The sequence below is a fragment of the Mustela putorius genome, unplaced genomic scaffold (genome assembly GCF_011764305.1).
Source record: "Mustela putorius furo isolate JIRA1106 unplaced genomic scaffold, ASM1176430v1.1 tig00002044_pilon_pilon_pilon, whole genome shotgun sequence".
Classification (NCBI taxonomy): Eukaryota; Metazoa; Chordata; class Mammalia; order Carnivora; family Mustelidae; genus Mustela; species Mustela putorius.
The window spans coordinates 144442-165929 of NW_025421931.1; the positions used below are offsets into that span (position 1 = coordinate 144442).

A 21488-nucleotide genomic window follows, 5' to 3' on the forward strand; every position below is an offset into this window, starting at 1 on the left:
TGAACCCATGATATGTTTAGGTGTGGATGTGCTTTTCTATTTCCTAGTTCGGATTTACTGGGCTTCAAGGATCTGCAAATTAGATTTTCATCAAATTTAAGCAATTTTTGGCAATTACTTCTTCCAATATATTAATCCTTTTCTGTCTTCCTTCTGGGGGTCTCCTTACATGTGTGTTGGTACACTTATCGTTGATCTGGTCTCTGGCTTTGTTCATTTTATTCATTGTTTTTTTCCTCCCTCTCTGCTTGAGATTAATTTCTGATTCTTCAAGTTCACTGATTCTTCTGTCATCTCAAATCAGTTGCAATTTTCGATTGCAGGTGCTGTATTTTTCAGCACTAAGTTCACATTCAATTCTTTACTTTGTATCTTTTTTTTTTTTTATTTTTTAAACATTTTTTTATTTGACAGAAAGATCCTAAGTAGGCATATAGACAGGCAGAGAGAGAGGGGGAAGCAGTCTCCCTGCGGAGCAGGAGGCCCAATGTGGGCCTCGATCCCAGGATCCTGAGATCATGACCTGAGCTGAAGGCAGAGGCTTAACCCACTGAGCCACCCAGGCACCCCTGTATATCTTTTTATTGAGACTCTTCATGTGTTGTGTCATTTTCATCATGGTTTTCAACACTATTTCCATTAGTCTTTGACCATGTCCATGTAGCTGCTTTTCAATCTTTTAAATCTTTGCTGAATCTACCATCTGGAAATACTTAGATGGGTTTCTCCTTAATGCTTTTTGTAGTAAGGGTCACCTTTCTTGTCTTTTTATAATCTTGTTAAATTTCAGGTGATGTAGCAATTAGGGGTTCTGATTTCCACCCCAGGGGGTTGTCTTGTTTTGCTTAATAACTTGCCTCCAGTAAATTTATGAAGTCTGTCTCTCCTGCAGTCTGCAGCCATTGATGTCTCTGTTCATTTCTTAAATTTTTAAGTCTTGCTTCCTACATGTTGCTGCTGTGTCTGCATCCTTTCACATTTAGCCAAAGATTGGGCAGATGTTGTGTGCAGACCCCGTTATTCATGCTTTCTCCTCTGCTGATGGATCTGTGTGGGCTTCTAAGTCCATTCAACATTTGGGTCATTTTCAAGGCTGCCTGGTTTTTGCTTTCTAACAAGCTTTTTGCTTCTTTGCGTGTATGCGCATGGCTTGGCAACCATGGGTATGTGGGTGGCTTGAACCAGCTTCAGGTTCAACTGCATGCCCTGGGTAAAAACCTGGAGCTTCTGTGGAGTGCTTATCACATTGAGATGGCTCTCTGACCTCTCAGAGCTTACAGTTGAGTATCTTGCTACTCTTACCTTGTTTTCCCCCAACAGCATTGCAACCTCAGGCTAGAGAACCCTGTCTGCTTAGCATGGAGGCCACCTCTTAGACTAACTCTGTCTCAGGTCAGGCAAGTCCCTTCTCTAAGTGACAGGTTTCTGGCATGGGAACTGAGAGCACAGCACAGACTCACACAACTCTAATCAAACTTCAGTAATTTTCATGAATAAACACTTCTTAGTTTGTTATAGGTGTTCAGAGTCTTTAAAATATTATTATCCAGATTTATAGCGGCGAGCCGAGCGGAGGCCGGGCCGCCCCTAGCGGCGAGCCGAGCGGAGGCCGGGCCGCCCCTAGCCGCGAGCCGAGCGGAGGCCGGGCCGCCCCTAGCCGCGAGCCGAGCGGAGGCCCCGCCGCCCCTAGCGGCGAGCCGAGCGGAGGCCCCGCCGCCCCTAGCGGCGAGCCGAGCGGAGGCCCCGCCGCCCCTAGCGGCGAGCCGAGCGGAGGCCCCGCCGCCCCTAGCGGCGAGCCGAGCGGAGGCCCCGCCGCCCCTAGCGGCGAGCCGAGCGGAGGCCCCGCCGCCCCTAGCCGCGAGCCGAGCGGAGGCCCCGTAGCCCCCAGCTGGGAGGCGAGCGGAGGCCCTGCCACAATGTGATCTGAGAGGCTTGGGCCTCGCACATGCGCTTTGGGCACCTTTAGGCGCTGCCCTTTATGCGCAGGCGCAGGCACGCGGGATTCAGAGGTGCGCAAGCGCATTTGTGCTTGGCGTCATGGTTACGGTTGTTAGGGGCTCCAAGATTCCTAACTGTTGCTCGGTACCTTTGGCTTATCTCTAGCACTGGTGCTGGTGTCTAGAAGCGGCGAAGAGACGAGCGGAAAGTGGAGTGTTGGTTAAGCCTCTAGGCTTTGCAATGAAGAAGTTTTTTGGTTTCCGGACTGCGAAGGTGCGTTCAACCCCGACCTTAGACATGGAGCTGATGAATGACTTGAGGGCATCGGTTCACAAGGAGGAAGTCACGGAGACCCAGCCCCGGTATAACATCCGCGTGAAAGAGCTCAAAAAGATCCACAAAGTTGCTGTCATGGACAACATATTCAAAATGCAGCGGTTGCTACTGCGTGGGAAGAACGTGAATAAAAGAGACAAGAGGAAAAGGTAATAGGCATTAAGGGCCTGCTTAGCCAGAGGGAGTTATTTTGTGTTTATGTAGTGAACTTAGACTGACCCCGCCCCTCCCAGAGGAAATTACTTGCAAAGGCTAGATACAGGGGCAGGTCAGGCCAGGTGAAGAAATCCAATCAGTAGGGTGCGCATATATCTACTAGGGTAAATTGAAATTCAGTTGGCCATCCATATATCTACTAGGGTAAATTGAAATTCAGTTGGCCATCCGTATATTACTAGGGTAAATTGAAATTCAATTGGTCACACATAGAAAGCCCGGGCCCGGGCAGTTTTCTCTGTGTGTTGCAGACCTAGCATGATTGTTCAGTTTTCTCTGTGTATCACAGTCTCATTGGTCACCTGTGTATAGCCCGGCTAAACGATCTCTAGAAAAGTCTGTCAGGCTGGGAGGGGTCTTCTCTTTGCAAGAGACAGCCCTGAGCGGTCAGTTTGATTGTCGATGCTTAGCGCGAAATAAAGCTTTGCTTGACCTTCTTCGTTTTGTATCAGTCTCGTTCCTTTGATTACGGAATTGTCCGGGAACAAACAACGAGCACTGAGCCAGCATCAGAATTTCTGGGAAAAGCCTCTGGAGGCAAGATCACGGGATCCTGTCTATCTGGTTGTGGAGCTCCAGGGTATGGCCCACCGGGGAGAAGCTGGAGCAGCCATGCTCCCCAGGGCTAGAGTGGATGCGGGGACGCCCCTTCCCTCCACTGGTAGGTCGCCAGGGGGTTTGTGTCCCCATAGGCAGCCAGGGGGTTTGAGTCCCCCTAGGTGTCCAGGGGCTTCAAGTCCCCCTAGAAAATCCCCACCTGTGTCAGGACCACAGGCCTGCAGTTGTCTTTGTCTTGTTTTTTTGTTGTTGTTGTTGCAGTAGCAGAAATATCTGCTATTTATTTATTTCTAATGGTATTAAATACTAATATTGATAATTGGTAATTCTTGATTTTCATATGATCTATAAATCTAAATATCTAATAAAATGAAAAAAAATAATTTCATTTATTATTGAATATAATGTATATGAAAATATGTCATATATAAATATATATTTATGTATAAGATATATAAAATATATATTATTTCATATATAAAATATATATAATATACATAGTGTACACAAATAAAACTGTTCCTGTTTATTTGAATCCTGAGCTTCCTTTGGCTTAAAGTTTCTTGAAAATCAGATTGTAGATTTACTTAAAAAGAATTCTTCGTTATTTTAGTCCTCTTTTCCCATAGTGCTTTCAAGAACTAAAATTTATTTAAATGCCAACCATGTGACTAGAACTGCAGTAGAGCTGTTGTATGTATATACCATTATTTCATTTAACGTAAGGCACATTGATTGTGTGATGCCCCACCATATTGTATACCAATAAGAAATCTTAAAAAATTCTGCCAATTATAGTTGTAAGGCATTTTGAATGATAAATCACATTCCAGTGTCAGAGATACTAAAAGGTGACAAAATGAGCCTCCTATAATCATTGATATATAGTATTCTTGTGAATATTTAAAACATACCTGAGAAATAGGCATAATTGTATCACTTTTACGTAATGGGAGTGTTGTCTTTTTACAATAGTAGCAATAGTAACAGTCATAATAATAATATGAAACAAACTTTGCATAGATCCTCATTTAAGCATGGTGATGAGGTCTTGTGAGATAACTATCCTTTACTTTATTTTTATTAGTTTTTAGTAATCTCTGTAGCCAACAGGAGGCTTGAATTCATGACCCTTGAGGTCAAGAGTAACATGACCTTCAAACTGAGCAAGGCAGGGAATATGAGATAACTGTTTTTATCTCCATTATTTTGATGAGGAAATTGAGGATAAGGCTGAGCCATAACTATTTTAAACCCAGGTTGAGCTGAATCCTGAGGTCAAGCTCTACCTAGTCAGATAGCCTGATCTTTTATTAGTATGGTGAATGATCACTAATAATTATTGTACTTTCTTCAAAAGAAAATGAAATCTTTGTTTTTGAGTCAAAGGCATAAGATGCTACTTAAAGTTTACAATTACATGAATTAATTGCATGTTTTGAAATCGTGCACTATAATTTCCTAAAACATTCTTTCACTTTCATAGGACGCCTCTCCATCTGGCCTGTACCATCGGCCATGCCGACATGGTAGATTTTCTTGTAGAGAGGAAATGCAAGCTTGACCTCTATGATGGAGACTATAGGACTCCTCTAATGAAGGTGTGTGGTAGCAGCTGTGTCTGCCTGAGATGGATTTGATTTAATTACTTAGTATGAAAATCTATTGCAATTAAGTGTAACTAATTGTTTGTAGCATGCTTGCTTTAAATTCCCAGAATTTACACTCTGTTTCTTGGGATACTACTGACAGGCTGTACAATACCAGGAAGAGGCATGTGTAGCTATTCTTTTAGAACATGGTGCTAATCCACATCTTACGGATAAGTTTGGCAATACTGCCCTCCACTATGCTGTTGCTGGTGAGAACACATCAATAGTAGAGAAGCTGATTTTATTCCATGCAAATATTGAAGCAAGAAACAAGGTACGTCAACATTATTTATAAAGTATTTAAAATTTTAAAACATATATATGTATATATATATAAATTTTTTTAGCTACAAAACATTTATTTACATATTTATTCCTATACATAATAAATAATAAATACTGAATTCTATACATCAAGTCCTGTCAACAGGGAAGCAACTCCAAAGCCAGGGCAGGGAGGACTAGAGAACTATGAAGGCCATGGAAAGGGCAGAGTTCTGTTTCCCAGCCGGCCTTCCACCCCAGGAGGAGAATCTTCCCATTAGTGCTTGGGAGTGGATGGTGGGCTCAGAGCCCACAAAGGCTTGAAGGCCTGAGGGGAGTGAGGTGATGCTGGAGGCTGGGTGCTGTGCAGGGGCTTAGGAAACGGGTGCTGCTGGGAAGGGGTGGGAGACCATGACCCAGTGGGGTAACTTGGGTGAGTGCGAGTGGGAGGAGAAAGCAGCAGGTTGCAGGCCCCGGGCACTCCAGGCCCCAAGGTTCTGAAGATGAGAGCACGGGTATCGGGTCATGACATCCTCCAGGGGCATCTACTTGTGTTCATAGCCACTCTGCCTGCCATGTCCCGCACTGGGGTCTCCCATTTCACAGAGTAGTTCCTGCTCAGCATTGTGTAGGTCCTCAGGGCGTAGTAGCTGTGCATGGGGAGTCGAGGGGGGGGACCGCACTCACTCTTCCATTTGTTATTTCTTTGACATGTCTTACCTCCTACCACTGCCCTTAAGGAAGCACTGTTGGTTGACATAGGGTCAATTTTTCATACGTAGAAGCTCAAGCATTCCCTCAATGAAAATATTTTGAAATAACTTCATTGTCTAAGATTTCACTTTATTTTTATTTTTTAATTTTTTTTTTCTTGAGTGCACTTTTTGGAAATACAATAAATGCAATAAATGCAATAAAAAAATAAGTAGTGTATACAGTGAGTGATAAATACTGTGATAGAAGCCGAGATTCTTGGAACCGGTCAATGTTTGAAGTAAGATTTGGAGAATGACTACAGTTAATCTGTTGAAGAGGTAGAGGAGGACTATTTAACTGAATTTATTTTATTTTTTTCAAAAATATTTATTTATTTGAGAGAATGAGAGTGGGGGAGAGAGACGTGAGCAGAGGGGTGGGGGCAGAGGGAGAAGGAGAAGCTGACTCCCCACTGAGCAGGGAGCCTGACGTGAGGCTGGATCCCAGAACCCTGGGCTCATGACCTGACCTGAAGGCAGACCCTCAGATTGAGCCACCCAGGTCCCCTGTGGAGGGCTATTGCGAAGAGAAGGAGCAGCTGATGAAAGGGGGGGTGAGGGGGGGGGGGGGGGGGGGGGAGGGTAGGGGTGGTGGCAGGGGGTGGGAAAGATGGAGGGCTGGAGAAGGGGGGGGTTTGAGAGTACTTATATATGTGTTTAAGGTTAGAGGATTCTTTATAGGTTTTAAAATTCAGTATGGAAGTATGTAATTTTGTAAATTACAAATAGTTTTTTCACTTTTACAGGTCGAATTCACACCATTTTTACTTGCTGTAATTGAAAACAATCATGAAATGGTGGAATTGTTAATTAGAAAAAAAGCAGATGTACATGTGGTTGATAAGTTTAAAAGGTACAGTAGTTGTGTTTTTTTTAACCGTATATTGTCCTAGGCTGGTAATAATTATGTCAGAAAGAGTAACTTAATAAGAAGAGGATTCATTTATAATTATATAGTGAAAAATGTCGACATGTCATCAGTTAGGCAGAAAGCAATTATTCTGATGGGGCAACATGAAGAACAGTATACGCAGAATTTATATTCCTTCCTATTATTGACTGATGTGATCTGTAGTCCTTTTTTTCCTGCCATATGATTTTATGTTACCTAAAAGGGTTTCATATTAGTTTTATTATAAAGTGTGCACTCCTTTTATTTTATGACACAATATTAAACTTCTTAACCCTTTTATAGTATTTTTTTAGAAACTTCTACTTAACATACATTTTCCTTAAAAGATGCATATTAAACATAAATAGGAGTTGTTTTATCTTTTGGATGACTCCTTGCTTTAAATTTTTTTTTAAAAGAATACTGATGTTAGATGATCCCTAAGTGATTATTAATTACTATTACCAGATAGGGTGGGCTTATCATCCTTTTTCATGTTTATATATATATATATATATATATATAGAGAGAGAGAGAGAGAGAGAGAGAGTTTTCATTGATAAGGGTAGAAGGATGAAAGATAACTTTAATCAAATAGATTTTTCTTTTTGTGAGGACAAATCATAGGTTGATGATAAAGAGAAAAGAGATGGACTTTAGATAGACACAAGACTAGGTTTAATTCCTTTCCTACTTGCTGGATATGTGACTCTGATACATTCTCTGATATGGAAAGAAGGATAATATATCCTTCAAGGGTTGTGTGTAAATAATATCTTATAATATAGTATTTAATTTAGTGCCTAACCATGCTTATTTTAGTACCATTAACTGCAACTATGACTCTTTTATTACTGTTAGTATGAATGCTATTATTTTAAGCCTGCAAGTAGCTTTTTTTTTTTTTTTTTTTAATTTTTAAAGATTTTTTTTTTGAGAGAGAGAGAGAGAGAGAGAGAGAGAGAGAGATGAGCAGGGGAAGGGGTTAGAGCAGGGATCCAGACATGGGGCTCACTTCTAGGACCCCAAGTTCATGACTGAGCTGAAGGCAGACGTTTAAATGACTGAACCACCCAATCACCCCTGCAAATAACTTTTCTTTAAAAAGATTTTATTTATTTATTTGACAGGCAGGGATCATAGGTAGCCAGAGAGGCAGGCAGAGAGGGAGGGAAAGCAGGCTCCACACTGAGCAGAGAGGCCAATGTGGGGCTCGATCCCAGGACCCTAAGATCATGACCAGAGCTGAAGGCAGAGGCTTAACCCACTGAGCCACCCAGGCACCCCTGCAAATAACTTTTTATACAGACCTGTCCTCTAGAAGACTTGGAAATACACTGAATCAGCTTAAGGAAAAAAATGGGGAATTCTTTTTTTTTAGAATCTTCACTCGTTCTGTTAAGTGACCTCAGCATAGTTTCTTGTTCATCAAATGACTTTAAACTAGCAACTTCTACTATCATACCCAGGTGGGACAAGAGGCTTCTTTTTTGCCTTTTCATTTTAGCCATGGAGGTAATTTACAAAGATAAACACTTGAAGTTGTTAATGGTCAATTCTGTACTGACAGGCAAGATATTAACCTGGTAAAGTATATGACATTTGCTGTTTAGATAACCCTAAGTTCCTAAGGGTGAAGTTATGTCTCTGTCATTTTAGAACAGCCCTCATGCTTGCTGCACCTTCGACATCTCCAGATGTAGTCAGGCTTCTTCTTCAGCAAGGTGTTAATACCTCTTCTCGAGATGAACGTGGATGGACGGCAGGAGACTATGCTCTTTTTAGTGGATTTGATGGGTAAGTGTTCACATTAAAATGTTAGTTATTACTAAAGTGAAGTTTAAAATAATTGAACTCTTAGTTCTTATGTAACAGATGAGCGTTCGTAGTTTGATTCCGGCAATTTGGGGACTGCAGTGAGTTAGCCCATGTCACTTGCCAGAAACCAAGACAATGGCTAGAGTAGTCAGCATTAGAAATGAGTGCATTTTTTTTTTTTTTTTTTTTTTTTTTAATCTCAGGACTATTGAGACCTTTATCTTTAGGGATCCTAACTGTATCTGTTTCATTCCAAGGATAACTGTTATGCATGGGGTACAAAGAATGTTACATTTGTGTGTTTACTCCTCCTACTCCTTCCTGCCTCCCTCCCTCCCTTCCTCCCTCTCCTCCCTCCCTCTCCTCCTTTCCTTTCTATGTAGATTTCAGTTATAATTATTTCAGAGAGGGGCAGAGTAGGGGCAGAGGAAGAAGCAGATTTCCTGCTGAGCAGGGAGCCTGATGTGGGTCTCAATCCCAGGACCCCAAGACTGTGACCCGAGCTAATGCAGATGCTTAACCAAGTGCCAAGTGAGCCACCTAGGTGCCCCAACATCACCCCCCTCCAACTAGTTACTTGGGTCCTGAGATGCTCAGTTTAGTAGAAAACCCTATCCCTTCCCTTGAGATTTATCTCCTATTCTACCCCTTTGAATTTTCCAAGAACCTAAAGAGTTCCCAAAGACCAAAGAGACCATCCTCTTTCTTCAAGTCATTTGGAGGGAAAAAAGGGCATTCTTATCATTGCCTTGTTTCCTTTGATTCTATTGCTGCAATATTGCTGTGTGGTGCCTTGGTGACTCAGTTGGTTAAGCGACTGTCTTTGGCTCAGGTCATGATCCTGAAGTCCCAGGATTGAGTCCCCCCAGGTGGGCTCCCTGCTCAGAGGGGAGTCTGCTTCTCCTCCTGACCCTCCCCCCTCTCATCTTCTCTCTCTCCCTCTCTCATTTCTCTCTCAAATAAATAAATAAATAACTATCTTAAAAAAGGAAAGAAAGAAAAATAAAGAATTAATTCTTTGAGAGAGAGAGAGCAAGAGCATGAGCATGAGCAGGGGGAGGGGTTGAGTAGGGGTCCAGACGTGGGGCTCAATTCCAGGACCCCAAGATCATGATGGAGCTGAAGGCAGACACTTAAATGAATGAGCCACCCTGGCACCCCTGCAAATAACTTTGTATAGAGACCTGTTCTCTAGAAGGCAATTTTTCCCCCCTGCAGTCTGGTTATGATTGACCTTTGCTCCCAGGAAGCCCTTGCTGATCCACATTCCCCAGTCTTCATGGTGACCCACAATGAGACTTCAAAGCTACAACATTTTTTAGTTTACGACATATGCTTATATGCTCAGCTGCTATTCCAAGGCACCAGCACCCTGTTCTGGCTGCCGGGCCCCCTGGCTTTAGCCACACACACCCTTCCCTTCACACTCAAAAGGCTTACGTGAAGCCCATATGTTCGTGCAGACCTTCATAATGAAGTACCACTTGAGGATTTTGCTTGTCTATCACGCTAGCAGATGATAGTTGGGACCCTTCTAAGCTCTTAAAGAGGTTCAAATAATGCTACAGGAAGAGTCTGGGCTTTCCTTTCTCCTTTGTTACTAGGCCTGTATCTCAAGCCTAATTTAAATCCTGCAGAGTGCCTTTTCTTATGAGGTGATGAAAGGTCTCATACTGACCTTCTCGGAGTGGTGGGCATCACCTTTCCCAAGAGAGGCCATGTTTTGGGTAAAATATTTCATTAAATCCTCTTAACAACATTGTGAAATAAGGCAGTAAGATGCCTGTTTTATAGAGGAAGACTTGGAGATAGAGAGAAGTGGCTCCTCCAAGAGCAAATAGCTGTGGTTAGAGAGTTAGGACCACTGAGTTCAAAACACGTTCCACTATGGCAAGCTAACACTACTAATTGCTAAATTACTACTTCATGACTAGTTCACCTTACTTTGAATTATATGGGGTATTTTAAGTTTTGATATTAGCTCTGATATTATTTCAAATACACTTATGAATTTGATATATTTGGTAAATATTTTTCATATTAGTAACATTGTTTATCACCCTTTTTATATGTAGCAATCACCAAACAATTGCCAAACATACAGAAGAAAGACTTAAAAATTTTTCGCAAAATAACAACCCAGGTAAGACTTATCAGAGTGAAGTACTTTTGGTGGTCACATAGATGAAGTCAGAGTAAAAAAGTTTGGATAATGAAAGAACAGTGTGAAAATTAAAAAAAAACCTGAATGTGTAAATTGTATAAGTTCACTTTCTTGCTTTCTTTCTCTTTCTCTCCCTCACCTCTCGATTTTACTTATTTGACAGAGAGAGAGAAAAGTGAGAGAGCAAAGGCAGAGGGACAGGGAGAAGCAGGTTTCCAAATGAGCAGGGAGCCCAATGTGGGACTCAATCCCAGGGTCCAGGGATTTTGACCTGAGCTGAAGGAGGATGCTTACCCAACTGAGCCACCCAGGAGCCCCTATTTTTTTTTTCTTTCTTAATATCTTTCTATTGTGTTTTAAATTTCTTTTCAGTATAACAGAATTCATTGTGTATGCACTCTACCCAGTGCTTCATGTAATACGTGCCTTCCATAATACCCACCACCTGGATCCTCCAACCTCCTACTCCACACCCCTTCAAGAGCCTCAGATTGTTTTTCACAGTCTATAGTCTCTCATGGTTCATTTCCCCCTCCAATTTCCCTCAACTCCCTTCTCTCTGTATCCCCATGTCTTCCATGTTATTTGTTATGCTCTAGAAATAAGTGAAACCATATGATAATTGACTCTCTCTGCTTGACTTATTTCACTTAGCATAATCTCTTCTAGTCCCGTCCATGTTGCTACAAAAGATGGGTATTCATCCTTTCTGATGGAGGCATAATACTCCATAGTGAATATGGACCGCTTCTTCTTTATCCATTCATCCATTGAAGGGCATCTTGGTTCTTTCCACAGTTTGGTGACTGTGGCCATTTCTGCTATGAACATTGGGGTATAGATGGCCCTTCTTTTCACTACATCTATATCTTTGGGGTAAATACCCAGGAGTGCAATTGCAGGGTCATGGGGAGGCTCTATTTTTAATTTCTTAAGTAAACTCCACACCATTTTCCAAAGTGGCTGCACCAACTTGCATTCCCACCAACAGTGTAAGAAGGTTCCCCTTCCTCCACATGCTCTCCAACACACGTTGTTTCTTGTCTTGCTAATTTTGGCCATTCTAACTGGTGTAAGGTGGTATCACAATGTGGTTTTAATTTGCATCTCCCTGATGGCTAGTGCTAATGAATATTTTTTCATGTGTATGATAGCCATCTGTATGTCTTCATCGGAGAAGTGTCTGTTCATATCTTCTGCGCATTTTTTGGCATGGTTATCTGTTTTGTCTGTGCTGAGTTGAGAAGTTCTTTATAGATCCTGGGTACTGTCATGTGCAAATATCTTCTCCCATTCCATGGGTTGCCTCTCTGTTTTGTTGACTCTTTTCTTTGCTGTGCAGAAGCTTTTGATCTTGATGAAGTCCCAAAATTTCATTTGCACTTTTGATTCCTTTGCCTTTGGAGACATCTTGAAAGAAGTTGCTGTGGCCAATGTTGAAGACGTTACTGCTTATGTTCTCCTCTAGGATTCTGATGGATTCCTGTCTCATGTTGAGGTCTTTTATCCACTTTGAGTTTATCTTTGTGTACGATGTAAGAGAATGGTTGAGTTTCATTCTTCTACATATAGCTGTCCAATTTTCCCAGCACCATTTATTGAAGAGACTGTCTCTAAGCCAGCATTAACCAGATCCCCAAAGCCAGCAAAGACCCCACCAAAAAGAAGAATTTCAGACCAATATCACTGATGATTATGTGTGCTAAGATTCTCAACAAGATCCTAGCAAATAGGATCCAACAGCACATTAAAAAGATTATCCACCATGACCAGGTGGGATTCATCCCTGGCTTGCAAGGATGATTCAACATTTGCAAATCAATCAATGTGATAGAGCAAATCAATAATAGAAGAGGTCCTCGCAGTTGATGCAGGAAAAAGCATTTGAAAAAACTCAGCATCCATTCCTGATTAAGACGCTTCAAAGTATAGGGAGAGAGGGAACATTCCTCAACTTCATAAAATCTGTCTATGGAAAACCCACAGGAGATATCATCCTCAATGGGAAAAAGCTTGCAGCTTTCCCATTGAGATCAGGAACATGAAAAGGAGGCCCACTCTCCCCACTCATGTACAACATAGTATTAGAAGTCCTAGCAACAGCAATCAGACAACAAAGAGAAATAAAAGGTATCCAAATTGGCAGTGAGGAAGTCAAACTCTCTCTCTTTGCAGATGACATAATACTTTATATGGAAAACCCAAAAGACTCCATCCCCAAACTACTAGAACTCATACGGCAATTCTGTAATGTGGCAGGATACAAAGTTAATGTACAGAAATCAGGGGCTTTCTTATACACTAACAATGAAAACACAGAAAGGGAAATTAGAGAATCAAATGCATTTACTATAGCACCAAGAACCATAAGATACCTGGGAATAAACCTAACCAAAAAGGCAAAGGATCTGTACTCAAAGAACTGCAGAACACTCATGAAAGAACTCGAAGACACAGAAAGATGGAAGACCATTCCATGCTATTGGATCAGAAGAATAAACATTGTTAAAATGTGTATACTGTCTAGAGCAATCAGAGGTCCATTCTGATCAAAATTCCATCAGTATTTTTCAAAGAGCTGAAGCAAATAATCCTAAAATTTATATGGAATCAGAAGAGACCCCAAATTGCTAAGGAAATGTTGAAAAAGAAAAACAAAACTGGCTGCATCACATTACTTGATTTCAAGCTTTACTACAAAGCTGTGATCACCAAGGCAGCATGGTACTGGCATAAAAACAGACACATAGACCAGTAGAACAGAGTAGAGAGCCCAGATATGGACCCTCAACTCTATGGTCAATTAATCTTCGACAAAGCAGGAAAAAATACACAGTGTAAAAAAGACACTCTTTTTTTTTAAAAATTTTTTCAATTTATTTTTCAGAAAAACAGTATTCATTATTTTTTCACCACATCCAGTGCTCCATGCAATCCGTGCCCTCCATAATACCCATCACCTTGTACCCCAACCTCCCACCTCCTTAATATCTTTCTTAATAATCCAGTATTCAGAATTATTTAAGAATTTAAATACTGTCATGAACAATAAGAACAAATCCATGAGAGAGACTGGACTCCAGGAAATAAACTGAGGGTTACGGAAGGGAGGGGGTAGGGGGTATGCGGGTACTGGGTGATGAGTATTAAGGAGGGCACATATCGTGATGAGCACTGGGTGTTATACGCAGCTAATTAATCATTGAACACTATATCCGAAACTTACGATGATGTAGTATATGCTGGCTACTGAACATAATTTTTTAAAAATGTACCTCAGTGTGGACAACAACAAAAAAGGAAGTTAATTTTAGGCAATTTAAAATACAAGACATTATTGTTTGAAAAGAAATTCATTATTATAGTCAAATAAAATCCCTTATATCTTTGTGTAAATAAGAGAAAGATATTTAAGTTAGTATGTTTTATACTTCCTCTTTAAGCATATTAAAACAAATTGAACTTGTTATGAAAATGGATCTTTTAATTTTTACAAGTGGATTACATTTAGTAAATATTATTACATACTGATTTGTCTCATTAAAAAAGGAGCTATCCTTAAAAACTTGGAACTCTACAATACATTCCTGGTACCATAAACAAATGGCAAAAAATACGAACTGCAAAACTTAGCTAGTATGCAGCAATACCAGTGAGACTGTTTTTTTTTTTTTTTTTCTTTAAAGGTGACCGTCTATGGTCCAGAAATCAGAAAAGAAACGCCTTGAGAAGCATAGGTTTTTTTACATATTGTTGTATCAACAAGATCTCAACATTAACAACTATTTACTCATTTCTCACTACTGAAAGAGAATGAGATCTGTTGACCTTATTAGAACAATATTTTCTTCTTTTTGTTGCATAATTGTCATGATAGTGTAATTTTTTTAAAAAAGATTTTATTTATTTGACAGAAATCACAGGTAGGCAGAGAGGCAGGCAGAGAGAGGAAGGGAAACAGGCTCCCTGCTGAGCAGAGAGTCCAATGCAGGACTTGATCCCAGGACCCTGGGATCATGACCCGAGCCGAAAGCAGAGGCTTTAACCCACTGAGCCAACCAGGCGCCCCCGGATAGTGTAATTTTGTTAGAACACGATACTCTGTTGCCATTAGTAAAGAGATTATCATAGTAAAAATTCAAATGGGGCAGCTGAGGCTCAACAGATTATAATAAAAGCAGAAAAATGGTTCACAATAACAAAAATGCTACCATTGCTCCCTACATGTGGCACCTAGTGTTGTACAATCTGAAATGCATGAAGAAACATTTAATTTAGTAGACTTTTATCAAAGAAAATCTGTAGGTTGGTTCGGTTTTGCAATTTACTCATTTTCATTTGTTCACTTAGCAAATAACTATCAAGTGTCTTTTAGCTACTGTCACTCTGATGTAGAATACAGACATTCAAAAAACACAATCCTTGCCCTCCAGGAGTTTGTTATTATCATTGTCATTTTTTATTATCTACTCTATTTTTACTACTTTATTTTTTAATTATTTAGTTTATTCCATGCTTACTATGTGCCAGAGCCCCCTAGTGTTTATAATTCTCATTGTTACGTTTTTTTTATTCGTATTTAATATGTAAGTCGATAGTATGCAGACTGAGTAGTAAGTTTGCCAGGTAAATAAGCAGAAGAACCATGTTTAACAGGAGGAACGTCCATCAAGATTACATGTTTTGCAGAGGGAACAGCAGTGCAGACGCTCAGATGTATGAGTGAACTTTGGAGCACTTATGAGCAGTTCAGTTTTGCTGGTGCAAAAAGTGTGCTATGGGAATGGTTGGAATGAGTGAATACTTAGCTAAGGCAAGCTAATGAAAGTTTTTCGGTACCATGGAAAGGTGTAGATCTTACCCTGTAGACCTTGGGAAATGTATCAGGTCGAATGCTTTTAGCTGCAAATAACAGGTGACTTATAACAGTGACTAAAACAGGGCCGCCTGGGTGGCTTAGTCAGTTACACGTTGACTCTTAGTTTTAGCTCAGGTCACAGTCTCATGGGTCATGAGATCAAGCCCCACATCCCACAGGGCTCCATGCTCAGCATGGAGTCTGCTTGACGATTCTCTTCCTCTGCCATTCCTCCCATTTGTGCACTCTCTCTTGCACGCGTTCACTCTCTGTCAAATAAATAAATCTAAAAAAAGCAAACCAAACCAAACAGTGACTAAAACGGTAGGAACCAGTATTGTTTTGATGGTTCAGTGATGTCTCCAGGATCCCAGTTGTCTCTTTTTAGCTTTGAGGTTGGCATTATTTTATATGTCCTTTCCTGATTGGCTAATTAGCAACAATATCCAGTGACTGGAAGGACTGTTTTTCTTTATATGTTTGTTTTTTTTTTTTTTTTTTTTTTTTAAGATTTTGTTTATTTATTTGACAGAGAGAGACAGACAGAGAGGGAATACAAGCAGGGGGAAGCGGCAGAGGGAGAAGCAGGCCTCTTGCTGAGCAGGGAGCCTGATGTGGGGCTGGATCCCAGGACCCTGAAATCATGACCCGAGCTGAAGGCTGACGCTTAACAACTGAATCACCCAGGCTCCCCTATATGTTTCTTTTAAATAGGAAGAAAACTCAGAGGCTTGCAGCAACTTTCCTCTAACATCTTATAAGCTAGGTTATATCACATGCTTGTTCCTAAACCAGCCACTGGTAGACCAGGTACTGTGATTAGCTTAGAATAATCTTTTTTTCTTTTGAAGCTGTGGTAAGGCGGCTTCGTGTTTGGGACAATAAATATCCAAATAAAGTTGTGGTTTTCCAGCAAGAATGAAGACTATGGCATGGTTATTGGGGAGGGAGCCAGCAGTACTTGATGGAGCAGTACTTCACTGGAGAATGTGAAGCAGAAGGGTAACAAGATTAGATTTGAATTAGGGTCTTCTGGTTGTGGCACAAAATAGTGATCACCAAGATTTTTCTCTAAAGGGCCAGATAGTGAATATTTTAGGCCCTGTCGTTTTTCAACTACAACTACCACTATAGTGTGAAAGCAGCCTAGCAATACGTAGGTGAATAGCAAGAGCCAACCATCTGGTTCTGTAAATAAAGTTTTATGGGGGCACAGGCACGTGACTGGTCTGACTTGGCCTGTGGCCATAGTTTGGTCACCCCTCATGTGGAGGATAGATTGGAAAAAAACCATGTAAAGAGACTGGAAGATAAAGGACGCTTATATTTCCTTAGTCTAGTATCAGTCCATTATGAAATGTTCACTCCTCTATACTGAAAAAGTCAGGAGGCTCAATTTATTCAATTTACAATGTTGTTCTTTTTCTAGGCCTTATGTCTTTCTCGTTTTTTAAAAATTTCAAACTTTTCAAAAGATTTTATTTATTTGAGAGAGAGCACAAGTGGGGCAGAGGGGCAGAGGGAGAGGGAGAAGCAGACTCCCCATTGAGCAGGGAGCCTGGTATGGGGCTTGATCCCAGGACCCTGAGACCATGACTTGAGGTGAAGGCAGATGCTTAACTGAGTCACCCAGGTGCCACCTTTCTCATTTGTTTTGCTTAAAAACTTTTTATTCATTTAATAAATAGCAATACTAGTTGGTGGGTTTTTTTTCCCCTTCTGGAAGTCATCAATTAAGAGGTCATGTTTGTGTAGGGCAGTGGCAGGGGAAATATAAAGCAATGATAGAAAAGAAGTATAGTTAATACAGTTTCATGATTATTGAATGTAGAAAGAGGAGAGAGGGGGATGCCTGGGTGGCTCAGTCATTAAGTAGCTGCCTTCAGCTCAGGTCATGATCCCAAGGTCCTGGGATAAAGCCCCACATTGGGGTCCCTGCTCCATGGGAAGCCTGCTTCTCCCCCTCCCACTCCCCCTGCTTGTGTTCCCCCTCTCGCTGTCTCTCTGTCAAATAAATAAAATCTTAAAAAAGGGGAGGGGGAAGAAGAAATCGTAGAAGAGTCATATATTTCCAGGTTGTGCACTAACATTTAAACTTGCCATGAAGAATGAGTAGGACTTTATCGGAGTGCAGTGGGAATAGGGAAGACCAGGGATTTTCTGTATATGTTGAATTTGATGGAATATCCATGTAGAATATTTTTAGTAACTGGATAATTGAATACTAGGAGTTTCTAGCTGGAGACAGAGCCTCAAGTTTGTAGGTGCTGATTTGAAATAAACTGATTAGAATTATTAGGCAAAGTCATAGCTTGGACAAAGATTGAGCTTGTCCATGATGGAAAACATATAGAAATAGACGAAGGCCAGTGAACAAAGCCTGGGAATACCAGTATATAAAGTGTGGATAGAGGTGTAAGACTTGGTAGAGAAGACTGAGAAGTGGCTGGGGAAACTTAGGAGAGGAATTAGAGGAAATGTTGAAAAAATTGAAAAAAAATATTTCATGGAGTATTAATTGTATCAAAATCACTAAAAAAAGTTGGATTTAACTTTTAAAAGTTCTTTGGTGGTAACCTTTTCAAAAGAACCATTTTTGAGTTGTAAGGTCTGTTATTTATGTGACTGGTATATTCTGTGTTCAAATATGGAAAAATAACACAACAAGTGTTTTTTTTTTTCTAACTGCCGTATCTACCTGGACAGGGTCAAGGGGAAATGGTCTGGCCTGGTGAGTAGACTGGCCAACATTTTTCCATAATTGTCAAAACCTAGGGGTCAAGTGTGAGGAAAAGTGTTGTCTTTCTTACCTGTTTTGTGTAGAGATACTTGAGCTTTTCTTCAAGTCCCTGGTACACTCTCGTGGATGAATACTAGGACAAAAATCTGGAAGCAATAGGCAGGAAGCCGCTGTCAGGCCCTATCTCTGAAATGGAATCACGATGCAGCTGTCTTTTGACAGTTTCAAATTTGATCAGAAATACTTTATACAGACCCGCAGTTTGGGAGAAACTGACCTCTGTTAAGTATTTTATTGCAGAAAACTAGTATAATATCAAGGAGGAAATATAAGGTGATATGCTGAATATACCAGTTCTCACTTGCTAGGGATTCTGTGTCAGTAAAAAACGTCAGTACTGGACTATTTTTGTTAGTGCTGTCTCTCTCCATCCTCTTTAATTTGCCTTCTTCTTATATCTTTACTTTTACTGCTTCTTTCTGAATATCATCTGTAAAGAAAGCACTAAGGAAAACTGTCTTGGAATCTATCACTATTGGAACACATTTCTACTATATGTATATTTCCTCCTAAGGTAACAGGCTACCCCATCTAAAATGTATTTCATATTTTGTTGTTTCTTGTGCTTAACTTCTTTGTACCTGTACCACAGAGACAGAGTTAGTGATGATGTTTAGCCAAGATTGAAAGCATTTTCTGGATTATCGGAAATTTTTACCTGATAACAGTTTTAATGTGACATGCTTTTGTATTTTTTCAGAAATTGGTAAACTATGGCTTAACAAGAATATGTGGCCAAATAGATTGACAAGTTTTTAACCATCTATGTATATAAGATAACTCACTTTGTTTTTCCCCAAATGAATTCTGTTGATCTCTAACGATCAAATCCACTATTTTCAGGCTGGAGTGGATAACTCATCCTACATTTTGAATGTAGTATTTCTGAGTTTTTGAGCAGATTGTCAACAACTGCCTTTAATAGGTGAACTGTTTCTAATTCTATAAGAAATTAAGAAAATGAGTGGAAACCAAAAACCTCTAGAACCAATAGTGTGTTATTATACTGTGTATGATATATTTTTCTATATATTTTATATATATAAAAAATATATTTTTTTTTCTATAATTATTCCTTACCTTATCGATTCATAACTACAATAGAAGTGAATTAAGCCCTATTTAGTTGCAGAAAATTTATGTGACCTTTTAGTTTTTTTATAGGAACTTTTGTACTGTAGGACATATTCGTAATCATCAGAATTCTCTTTTTTTCCCCAATTAAAATACGATTGTTGCTTGTTTCACATTATTTTCTGACATTATTTCATCTATTCCTTTTATGCCTTTATTCAAATGGATTCAAATACAGCAGTCCCCCAGGCAAATTCTAAGAAAAACAGATTCAAGGAAAGGTATTCTGTGAAATAACCTTCTAACTGTAATCGTGTCTTAAAACATCAACCTTAATCATAAAAATTCCATATGATGCATTGGTATTAGAGACTCCCAAAATGATACCCAGGTTTGGTTATTCACTGGAGGAACTCGCATGTCTCAGCATATTTGTACGCATGCCTGCGGTTTATTACGGTGAAATGATACAAAGCAAAATCAGCAGAGAAAAGGTGCATGGAGTGAAGTCTAGAGGAAGCCAAGTGCAGGCTTCTAAGAATCCTCGGCCTATGGGTGTGCTTAATTCCTCCAGCATTAAATCACGACAACTCGTGTGAGATGTTGTCTGCCAATACAAGAATCTTACAGATACTCAGTGCCTGAAGTTTTCTTTAAGTGATAATCATGTAGGCATCTTCTCCCTAGCATATATCAAAATTATGGTTCCCGGAAGGAAATCAAATAGTAAATGCTTGATAAATCACCTGGTTTGTACCAACACTTAACAGTCTCAATGGATACCTTTTTTTTTTTTTCCTTCACAGTAAATAGACCTTATTTTTTACAGCATTTTCAAGTCCTTTGCAAAATATCGCAGAAAGTACAGAGAGTTTCCATTTACCGCATGTTCCTCTACACGTGTAGCCTTCTTGTTGTCAACATCCTGAACCACAGTGGTACATTGTTATATTTATATTAGCTCATCTTTATCCTCCACAGTCCATAATTTACATCAGGGTTCATTCTTGGTGTTGTACATTCTATGGGTTTTAACAAATGTGTGATGACATGTATCTACCATGTGGTATCACATAGAATAGTTTCACTGCCTTAAAAGTTCTCTGTGCTGTGCCTGTTCCCCTTGTCACAACCCTTGTCTCCTAACTTAAAAAGTTTTACTTTTACCAGAATGTCATACAGTTGCAATCATACAGTGGATATCTTCTCCAATGTTTTAAAAAATTAAAATTCCGAGGTAATTGAATATAGTGATTCAAGATAATCTTTGTCCTTGGTTATGTTCATCAGTGTAGGATCTGATGACATATGCCTTACAGACTGAAAAAGTGTGATTTCTACAGATGTTTGTCACATAGTGGGGAAGGTTGAGAACAATGACGTCATATCCTGCTACCTAGCACTAATCTTTGGTACCATTCTGGTCTAAGAGGTGGATCCAGATAGACTCTCCAGCAATGAAAGTAGGTCGACTCAAGAGGTTATACTTTATAGAACCAGAATCACTAAAATCGCTAAAAGCTTTCATACTTACCTTGCAATTGGAAATAAGGCCAGAGAGAGTCTGTTTGCTATGTTTTGCCATGCTGCAAAGTAGAGTGGCTGTAGACCAAACTTTGTGATGAGGTGTTTCACCCTAAACTTAACAGCCCCTGCTGGAGATCTGGAGAATTCTGTTGTGTTACAGCAAAATAATTATAGTCTCTTTTAACTGTACCTCATAGTGAAAGTCCTGAAGAATCCAGAAGAATCCTGACTTTGTCAGTCTATGAGGATGATTCTGCTAATGACACCATTTTCTGTTAGTCTCAAGGGTTTGGTTAAAATTGTGGTCATAATAAACATCCACTTGTAGGTATCAAATTCCAATAAATACCATTCTTTTCTTCCATTTGGTAAATGTAGAGGAGAAAGTAACATATTTAGCGAGTTTCCTGCCTGCCAATAGTATAATTAATATTCACTCCAGTGTGGTTGCCAGGTTTGGTCCCGAAGAATACTTTTTAATACAACATCAGTCTTACAATTTGAATATTCTGTATTTTTCTGTTGTTGATTTTTAAAATGTACTTTGCTTTTTTCTTTAGTGGCGAATAAGACTTCTGAAGAAGACTCTTTAAGCAGGTAGGATTTTTGTGGATTTTTTTTTTAACAAATTCTGTG

General features: G+C 39.9%; 1 protein-coding gene across 1 annotated transcript in view; it reads left to right on the top strand.

Annotated features, from left to right (window-relative positions):
• Window positions 1–2051: 2051 nt before the first annotated feature.
• Window positions 2052–21488, top strand: part of LOC123394225 (ankyrin repeat domain-containing protein 7-like) — a 30898-nt gene continuing 11461 nt past the window's right edge. The window contains exons 1-7 of the mRNA XM_045087984.1: window positions 2052–2423; window positions 4535–4649; window positions 4801–4974; window positions 6466–6572; window positions 8271–8408; window positions 10505–10572; window positions 21413–21449. Of these exons, the coding sequence (XP_044943919.1) occupies window positions 2179–2423; window positions 4535–4649; window positions 4801–4974; window positions 6466–6572; window positions 8271–8408; window positions 10505–10572; window positions 21413–21449 (884 nt within the window). The 5' untranslated portion in view covers window positions 2052–2178. The remainder of the gene's footprint in view (window positions 2424–4534; window positions 4650–4800; window positions 4975–6465; window positions 6573–8270; window positions 8409–10504; window positions 10573–21412; window positions 21450–21488) is intronic.